The 10,095-nt window shown below is 43.1% G+C and overlaps 1 protein-coding gene across 1 annotated transcript in view; it reads left to right on the top strand.

The window, feature by feature from the left end:
* Nucleotides 1-1,157: 1,157 nt before the first annotated feature.
* PRPF40B (pre-mRNA processing factor 40 homolog B) overlaps nucleotides 1,158-10,095 on the top strand; it is a 37,557-nt gene continuing 28,619 nt past the window's right edge. Inside the window, exons 1-5 of the mRNA XM_060252605.1 lie at nucleotides 1,158-1,253; nucleotides 5,279-5,371; nucleotides 8,638-8,787; nucleotides 8,872-8,952; nucleotides 9,907-9,934. Of these exons, the coding sequence (XP_060108588.1) occupies nucleotides 1,251-1,253; nucleotides 5,279-5,371; nucleotides 8,638-8,787; nucleotides 8,872-8,952; nucleotides 9,907-9,934 (355 nt within the window). The 5' untranslated portion in view covers nucleotides 1,158-1,250. The remainder of the gene's footprint in view (nucleotides 1,254-5,278; nucleotides 5,372-8,637; nucleotides 8,788-8,871; nucleotides 8,953-9,906; nucleotides 9,935-10,095) is intronic.

Genomic DNA, 10,095 nt, shown 5'->3' with positions numbered 1-10,095 from the left:
CCAGGGATGGTTCCTTGGTGCGAAAGGATACCCGTTCACCAACTGAAGAAGAGGTCCCTTCTGAGGGCGCATTCCCCTTATCCTCAGCCCAGTGCCCTGTTCCCTCTCGACCCTCATGCTCCCTGGCAGCAACGGGGCTGCCACGTTCAGAGTGGGACCCATCTAATACGTCCCCGAGAGTCTTCTTCAAGTGCCTAACTGACTGTCTCTGCTTCTCCAGGTCAGTCACCTTGGCCTCAAAGGTTCAAACTCGTTCCCTGAGTACCAGGAGCTCCTTGCATCGAGCACACACCCAAGACTTCTGTCCTGTGGGCAGATAATCATACATGTGACACTCAGTGCAAAACACTGGAAAGCCCCCACCCACCTGCTGGCATTCTACCTGCTGGCATTCAACAAGGTCTCACTTACTCAGATCCAATCCTCATAACAAATGAGTTTGGCACCCCTGCTCTAGCTGCTCCTAACAGCAGCATATGCTTAGTTATGAAGGCTTGATTCCTGGCATCTCCAGTTTCATGACCAAAGGGAATAGGTCTTGGGAAAGACCTTTCTCTACCTGGGACCCTGGAACGCAGCTGCCAACCAGAGTAGGTAATACTGAGAAGTCCCAGTAGGCAGAAGCTTTATATGTTCATACTGGAGACAGTGTATTGTAGTATTAGACTTTCATTAGAGAGATCTTTCAGATTCCCTCTCTTGAAACTCATGTTGGATAAGCTGCACACACTCTCGCAACCTATCTAGGTTGCTGAGATGATAAAATGGAGGATTGGAGGAATGAGGTTTATCGAAATGAGTTCCTCCGAGGAAGGATAGGACTTTTTTTTTTTTTTTAAGGAATTTGCAATAAGGACTTGACGCTCAGCGTCACCCGGAACCGTCAGGTGTTGCATTGCGAAGGTCGGAGGACCTTGCTTTGTGTTGATGATTTCCCTGTGCTCGATCGATATTCATAGACATTCTGTGCTCAACTGATGTCCATAGGCGTTCTTCTCCCGAATGACTTCTGAGGTTAGAGAAGGGCGTGGTAAGCAGACTCCAGCTGGCTGAGCTCCTTCCAAACACTGCGTGCTCCCGGCCCGCCGCCGCGTTCCCTTCCCTCCGCGGACCGTTTTCCAGGGGATGGGGTTTGCCTGCCTTTCTCTCCCCCCCCCCGCCTTTAGCCCGCCTCCTCCAATCGCAGCCGCCCTTACTGCCGGGTGGGCCGAGCTGCCCGCCTGCACGCCCAGCAGATCCGAGGCTCGGCCATGGTAATGTCTGCTGCTTTGTTATTCCCCCTCCTCCGAAGATCCGGGGCGGAGATGGGTTCGGGGGCGGAGGGGCGCGCGCGTGAGCTCTGCACGTTAGAAACTTGTGTATGGGGGCCAGGGGCAGAAACCGGTCCTGAGCCACATTTCTCCCCAGTCTCTGCATGAAGAATCGGTCTCTCCCCCACCCCCGCGGCTTTTTTGATGGAGTCTCCGAAGCAGAGGGGAGGAAAGGGGGGTAGAAAGAGGCCGATGGGATCAGCCCGGGACTGAGAATTAGGCGGGCCTTAGCACAGCCTAGGCTGAGGAGATGACAGGCATCCTTTCTTAGTGGAAACAGCCACAAGATGTATGTTCTGGAGTCCAGAACACCTTGCCCAAATGCAAAAGCATCCAGGTCCATTAGAGGTACATTAACAACTGCACACGGGCAAAAGCCTATGTGCATATGCAGGTATGCACCCTTCAAACCCGTGTAGATTTCATTTTAAAGTGCTATTAACCATATTCCTTGCCTTGTTTTAATTGCCCCAGGCTAAGCTAGGTCGAGTTTGAACCAATATCACCCTAATCCATCCAGTGGGCTTTATGGTTGAGCAGGAACTGGCACCTGTGTCTCCCTTGTCTAAATCTAGCACACTGCCTATTGCTCCAGATTAGCTGTCTCATCTACACTTGCATGCAAACAATTCAGTGCTCATGCAAACGGAACTTCTTAGCTTTGTGCATGCTTGCTGATATACATGCTAATGAATATAAGGATTACAGTAGCCAATTGTGAAGTACTATTACTTATGCATATGTATTTGTATCCATACAAATATGCAGCTCTTTAATGGATGTATATATTATGTATGCATAAGCATGCATATTCACAGTAGGGCATGTGGAAGGTTATATGTGAGGATGCTCACCTACACATGGACAATGCAAATAAATCTGTAGAAGAAAGTATAATTATGGAGAAGAATGTATCCTCATGTCCATACATTGAGATGGACACACTTGCATAAGTGAACACATATCACATTTGAAACATGTTACTTGGAAATACATTTCCATGAACAGTTGTGGAATGTTCTTATGTAATTAGATGCTTTACTCCCATATCTAAATAGAGATTTTGGATTAAATAGTTCTATAAAATTATTAAAACAGTCTCTGATATCTCCAGGATCGGATAAAAGTTGTTTTACAAACCTTTAATTTCTGATAGTACAAATTAATTAATTATGGGTTCTGTTCCTTGAAATAAGACCAGCAAACCAGGCAGGAAACCTTCAGAGAGTTGATCTTTTATTGAAAAAAGAAATAGTTCTATTTATTAGACAATGCATTAGAAAATACAAGTGAAAATTCACTCTATAGCTGTTGCAAAAATTTGTCCCAAATTTATCAACGCTCCTAACATTTCCTAACTATTATAAGTAACATTTAAAGCAAACTAGCTTTCAGGTTATTGGGTTAAACTGCTTTAAGGAATTGTCTACAAATCCAAGTCACACAAATAGAGATAGAAATCTAACCTAATCTCTTGTGAGAAATCGAATATCCATGCAGAGAAATCTGTTTTGCTTATCACATCAATGTGTTTTAATAGAAAAATAGCAATAATAACTTATGCAAAAAGTCTTAACTTAAACATCTCATTATCATCTACATAAATAATTGATTCTTAACTATTGATTAGATAATCGAAGAGGTACATCTAATAATACGATATGTGCCCATTATTTTTTTTCTAAAGCACTAAGAGGCCAAACTTTTAATTTCTATTAAAGGGCAATAAATCTAATTTTTCTGTTCCTTTTTAAATTAACTGTCAAAGATAAAAGAAAAACCTTATGCAGTCAGAGTTCCCCAACAGTTGAACTTAGTATGAGCTGACAACTACAGGAAAAACATGCATGATCAGTGAGAAAAATAGTGATGCACTGTTGTACTTCCAAACTACTGCTGTACTTCCAGGTTAGAAACTTCATAGCTACGCCCAGCCTCAGATGGGAGCTGTAGCTCCAATAGTTGCCATTGGGTTATAATTCCATCCCTGCATGTAGCCACTCTGGTAACCATAACTGTCAGATTCACCCCGACATATGTACGGTATCTCCACATATTTGTATATACCCAGGGATTCAGACTACTTGCAAAACAAAGCCATCCTCCAGTCATCATAGACAAAAGGCCAAATGAATTGTTTCGTAGGATAGTTCTTCCCTGTCAGGAAAAGCTAAAATACTCAGAACTCTTTTTTGGCTAAAGGGAGAGATGACAAGAGCTTCTATAATATGGGCAGAAGAAAATTCTCCTTTTCGTCTTAATATTCAGACTTGAGGGGAATGGCCTTTGTTCTTTGCTTATGGGAATCAGGAAACATCTGGCAGGCCACTGCTGGATGCTGGACAAATAATCGGATCAACAAAGAAATTTTTTATAGAATGATGATTTCTGTCATCGTATAGGTGAATGTGTTCTGTTCTTGCTTTAATCATGTATGTGTTATGCTTAGGAGAGTGACAACTGGAAGAATGCAAACCATAGGCTACTCATCCATTGTGCCACCAGTTATCCTTACTAGAAAGCAGACCTCACTGTTCACATCTCTCAAAATTGCCATTCTCCAAGTCTTCTCCTTTGCTAAGGGTTTTTATCTTGGCAGAGGGAAGGAGAGGAGTCTGTCGCCTGGACAGGCCTTTTGTATGAACATAATGGGTTTATGCAAGATAAAATGTCTAGAAATGGTGCACTGGAGTGTAGAAGTGTCTCATACAATGATAAAGCGTTTGCTGTGCCAACAGAACATCTATGCATCATTTCCCCCATGCTCTCTTTGCCTCTGACCCCATGATCGCCATTCTCCCCACCTGCCACCCAAAGGTCTTTTCAGGATTTTTTTTGTTTTTAAATTGGCAATTAACATATTATTACAGTTTTATCACATTATAACGATCTATCTGTAAGGTCTTCTGGCTTTCATGAAAAAAACCCTCCAACCCCCCCCCCCCCCTCCTTACTCTAGTTTGGATTCCAAACTGGAATAAAACTTGTATGTGGACATAGCTTTTGTCCATAAAAACACTTAGAAGTTTTTTCCTCCAGTGGAGCTTAAATGTTTGATTCCTAAGAACTCAAAATATATTTACAATTCTGGGGCGCCTGAAGATTTTAAAAAGTTTTTTATGCAATCCATTGTTAGAGCTCAGGACAAATGAGCTCAGAATTACATTTTTTGGCTGCCCAACTCCATGAGCTGGTTTAGATGAAGAGAGAGACTTGCCTAAGGATGTCAGGCAGGCTTCATGTCTGTGTCCAAATTTGTTCCTGGCATTAGAACCTCTCAGTTCAACATGTTTTATTTATTTTGTTCTGATCAATTTTATCTTGTCCCTCAACTAGATGGTTCTCAGGGTTACTTACAAGTAAAATTTAATCCAAGTTGTAATAAACCAAAGCAAGCGTTAGCAACAAAGGAAAAAAATAGCAGATTAAAATAAAAGCAACAGAATATTAAAAATGAGAAAAGCGAGTAACTCAAAAACATAAAACCATTGGCTATAGACCAAAAGTGTACAAGAGAAACAGTTAAAAATCAGCCAAAGGTCTGGACAAATAAACATGGTTTCACCTAGCGTCAAAGATTTGAAAAGCTCCACACCAGGCAAATTCCCAAGGGAAAAGCATCCCATAGTTGAAAACTGAGAAGCCTCTGCTCCAAAGAGGGATAGTTGGAGGGGTAGGGAAGCATAAGGGTGTATAAATGGTATTGTGTATTTATTCTGTGATCCCATTATTAAGGGAAGAAGGAAATGGATGGTATGAGGGGGACAACAGGGAATCTTTGTCTGGTGGCCTTTTGGGACTTCTAGCTTCTAATGTTGACCTGTCTCTCCTCAGAAAATGAAGGAAGGTGGGAAAGGCCTTCTGGACCTCTGGCTTTTACATCAGGCATCCCCTTCACTGCAGCTATAAATGGAGATCTGTTTTTTCCTTGTACTTACACAGTCTCTCTCTCTTTTTGCTGTTTGCAGTCGGCTCCAGACTCGGGCAGTGGCCCTCCTCCTGGGCAGCCAGCCTCATTCCCCCCGGCCCCACCACCACTTCCAATTCTTCCTCCTCCCTTTGTAAGTTAGTTGTTATCCAACACTTTGAGTGTGTTCATCCTACTTATGTGACTGTGTGCTGAGTGTGACTGGAACATAGCTTTTGTGCACCAAAAATGTGTGTGCAAGGATGTTAGGGTGTAGTTGATGAAATGTGTGTCTGGATGTGTAGTATGTGTCTAGAAGTGGATTGAAGTCACGTTTGCACCTATGCTTCCAGCCATGGTATATTACTCTCACTGCAGCTTCGCTCATAAAGTACATCACTGTTGTATGCTCTCCAATTCTAATTCAATTTATTCCCACTGAAGAGAGGTATCTAGCTGTTGAAGTTACTGTTGAAATAAATATCTGCTTTTGAGTCCACAGATGTGAAATCAGCCATTGTCAGATTGAACTGAATCAGGTCTGAAGCAGTTGTGTGCAACTAAAGGTCTCCACAATGTTTCCATGGAGTTTCCAAACTCTTTATTTAATTGTTTGTTTGTTTATATACATTTTGCTTTGAAAATGATATTAGTGAAAAACATTCAACTAGGACTCGTGACCTGTAGTGGAAATGCTAAAAATGTAATCTCCATGATTTGGATGTGTTTAAAAAGGAGTGGAAGAAATTTAGAGGATATATAGAGAAAGTGGAATGTAAAAAGACATTGGACAATTTTTTAATACGAATATAAGAAAAGAAAGATATTGAACTTTGATTGGTTAAGGGTACCTTTATAACTGAACTTAAGTATATAACCTCGGCGGGAGTCTAGTAACGGAGGGAGAGGGGATTGGAAAATATCATATGGGTTAGAGATAGTAATGTATAATTAGATATTGTTACCATATGTTATTAATAAAATTGTTTAAACCAAAAAATGTAATCTCCGAACCTGTAGTTCTGCCTGCTTTCATGTATGTGTATAGGTATGTGTAGTTGTCTGTATAGTTGTGCAGATAGAAAATCCTTTTTGGAGCACATATTAATCAGATCTGTTGCCACCTCACTGTTGTGCTAGTTGGAATGCCAAAATGATCCCAGAAGAGTTTTCCTTTCCTCCGGTGAATTGCTTACAGTAGCTGCTGTTTAGCCACAATCTGTGAGGTCACTACAGCCATAACAGTAATGCCAACTAAAGGAGGTAATACAATGCACACGTAAGCATGAGTTTCAAAGTAGCTCGCGTGAAACTTTATACTGAATCAGACTGTTGATCCATCAAGGTTAGGATTGTCTGCTTACACTGGCATTAGCTCTTCAGGGTCTCAGGCAGAGGTCTTTCTCATCATCTGCTACCTGATCCTTTTAACTGGAGATGCCAGGGCTAGAACCTGGGACTTCTGCATGCCAAGCAAATGCTCTACCACTGAGTCGTGGTCTGTCCCCAATGATTTCTCTCAACCACAGATCAGCCATTCCAGCTCTTTGACGTTGCTACAATTGTTCCTTTATTTCAAAACATAGGCCATAAACCACTGTACATAATCCAGTCGATTTGATTGTATAGTATGTTATGTTAGCACCAAACAATCATAAACTGGGAAGTGCTAAAGGACCATGTAGTCCAAAAGGCTGGACAGGCCTCTCTTAACCGACACAGTCCAGACCATAGTGTGCCAAAGTGAGAAACAAGTGAACTGCAGAAAACTACTTACAGAGAAAGTGGCCTGTGGACAGGTCTCCTCTGAAATTTCAATGGCCCATTTAAATTAATGGAAACTACACAACAGTGTACCAATGGATTAGTTTCAATGGGGAGAACCTCCAAGTGGATTCTGTAGTGTTCTGTCTGCAAGAGAACACTTAGTACACTCACAGAACTACAATTCCAAGAACTATTGAGAAAGTCATGGCAGCTATATTGGTATAAAAGTGATATTTTGTTTGTAGATGAACCGTTGCCCTGATAGCCCAGTCTAGTCTGATCTTGGCAGATCTCGAAGCTAATCAGGGCTGGCTCTGGTCAATATTTGGATGGGAGACCACCAAGGAAGCCCAGGGTCAGTACATAGGGGCAGGCAATGGTGAACCACCTCTGAAGGTCTCTTGGCTTGAAAATCCTATGGGGTTACCATGAGTTTATTATTTATTTATTTATTTGATTGAATTTATATCCTGCCCTCCCCGCCGAAGCAGGCTCAGGGTGGCTCACATCAATAAAACATTAACAGTACTAAACTTTAACCATTGAAACATCGAACAATATAAACAATTAAAACAATTTGGTGCTAATGTTAAATTCCAGTATCTTCAGCCCTCTTGAGTATCCTCATATATTATTTTCAGTTGAAGGCGAGTTGAAACAAAGTTGTTTTATAAGCCTTAAGGAACTAGACAAGGTCCCGCAAAGCTCTACTTCCGGAAGTTGGTTCCACCAATAGGGGACTGCTGTAGAGAAGGTGCTCTCACGGGTGGTCTTCAATCTTGCCTCCCTTGATAACAGAGTCAGATTCTGTGTCCCTGATCTAAGTACTCTGGGGAACATATGAGGAGAGAGTTGGTTGTGACTTGATGGCAAAACAAAAACGATGAACTGTAAGGAGAGTCACTTGGACAAGCCAAGCCATGAAACACAAACAAAATAAGGTGCGTTACATTGAAATGTGGGAAGCATTTTTTCCTGACTCCAAATCTGGAGACTTTGGGTGTGAGACAAACCCATCACCAGGATCCTTTGATTTGTGTGTTGCTTAGCAGGGCACTTGCAAGTGGATGTATCACAGAACCTGTCATAGCAGTACAGAATGGTTACATTCCACAGAAGTCCAAAAGACCATGACCAAACGTTGGGAAAAATTCAGCCTGGTTGTCTGCTTATGCTTTCCTAGACCTGGAGATTATATTGTGGTCTGTAAATATGGGCTGGAGCCCCAGATCTGTGCTCGAGCTTGCCATTTGTCTATGCCTAGGGAACACACACACATGGGCTTGGATCTACCATTATGTTCCCATGGACAGAATGGTTTCTGCTTGCATGACTGCCTCCCCCTTCCAGTATATCCCCCAGGAGCTACATTTTGAGGGGGGAGGCTTTCTGCAGCAGAAGTGTAGGGGCGGGGGGAGAAAGTTGTGTTCTGCAGGTGGAAAACCATCTGTGAAAATGTTCTGGAGAATCCAAGTAATCTTTCCATATCTCTTGATGTGTGGTGCTGCTTTGGGGTTATTTTATGGTAGTGTTGCCAGTTTCTGTTTAATGTTGGCCTAGTTCTTTTCTATCTCAGAGAGAGAGACCCAAGATTTGCTACTGGCAGCTGCTCTGAGTACACTGGGTACTACTTTCTTTCTCTCTCTTACCTAGATGCCTCCTCCTGGGATTCCACCACCATTCCCCCCAATGGGACTGCCCCCAATGGGTCCACGCCCGCCACCCATGCCCCCCATGCCCCCAGGCATGATGCCGCCTCCACCATTGATCCCACCCATGCCTGGACCTCCACCCATGGGACAGGTAACTTTCATCCTCAATATCTCTGTCTGGCTGTTCACCTCTTCTGTAATGCCTGTCATGACCTTGGCTTCTTTGTGCTCACAGATTTCCACAATGGTGCCACCTATGCTTCCTGGAATGATGATGCCTGGGGTGCCAACTGGCCCTGTTTCTGTCTCTGGAGGGGTAAGTGCCTGGCAGGAGAAGTGGTTTGGGGATTAGATTCAGGCATGGGTGGTCAGCTTGTGCCATGGGTGCCAGAAGTGGTGCAGGCAGCAGGAGTTTGTCAGCATACCTTGGAAAGACTGGAAAGGACTCCTCTGGACTGTGGCCTAGCTCCTGCCTGCCTCTCAGTTGCTTGGCTCAGTAGGTTAGGGGCATCATTTGCTGATGACTGGAATCTTGTGGCATCTTGCAGTACAATCCCAAACAGAGTTACATCTTTGTGAGCCCATTTGGTGCCCTTAGAAGGTAGCAACTTCACTTAGCATTGCTTTGCTTCAGTGCTAGTTATCAAAAACTGCCCCCCCCCCGCCCACCATTTGCCCACAAAAATCCTCCCTGGGATCCAAGCCATTGAAGATCTGAGGACTGAACTTTAGTCCATGACAATTCAGGCTGAAATAAAATTGTAAGATGTTACAAGTCTCTTGTTTATTATGGCAATCCTCTGGAATTGCAAATAACCGTTAAAGCTGTTGTTAAAGGCACAGGAGCAGTAGTCACTAGAGAATGTTGGCAAACTTAGGCGGGGTGGGTCTAGAATGAAAGCATGGACCACTTTGGAAAATCTGCTTGGAACTGCTGGAATGGACAGATTATCCAAGCAAGGACCTCCATTTCTGAAAAGAGAATGTGATCTGGTAGGTTGGAATAGACAGGGATACTGGGAACATTCATCTCTGATTTTAGTCAGCAACTTCTTATATTCTTAGACAGAAGAAGAATTATCAGTTGGTCTCTTGACTGACTAATCAAACTGAAAGGGAAACCTGAAGGCCAACAGGTTTGAAGCTTTTTTAATGGTCTCTGAGGTGGTTCGGCTGGAGAAACTGGGTATGGTGATGGATGCAAGGTGGAATTACCTCCAGTTATGGAGGGAACTGTGTCCTTGATCTCGTTCTCATTTCTTTGTAACAGGCAGCTCCCGTGGCAGACCCATCCAGTGGTGAGTGTTCTAACAAACAGCTTGATGACTATATTTAGGGTGCATCTGGATCAAGAGTTTTCTGTGAAAAATCCTGTATGCCCACCTCCCTTTTGTGTATAAAAGGGGTCTGTGTAGCTTCTGTAGCCAAAAATCTTTCCCATGTGGTGATGCAGTGATGG

The sequence above is a fragment of the Heteronotia binoei genome, chromosome 13 (genome assembly GCF_032191835.1).
Source record: "Heteronotia binoei isolate CCM8104 ecotype False Entrance Well chromosome 13, APGP_CSIRO_Hbin_v1, whole genome shotgun sequence".
Taxonomy (NCBI): Eukaryota; Metazoa; Chordata; class Lepidosauria; order Squamata; family Gekkonidae; genus Heteronotia; species Heteronotia binoei.
Note: the sequence above shows the minus strand (reverse complement) of the source record. Positions and strands in the feature narration are given on the sequence as shown.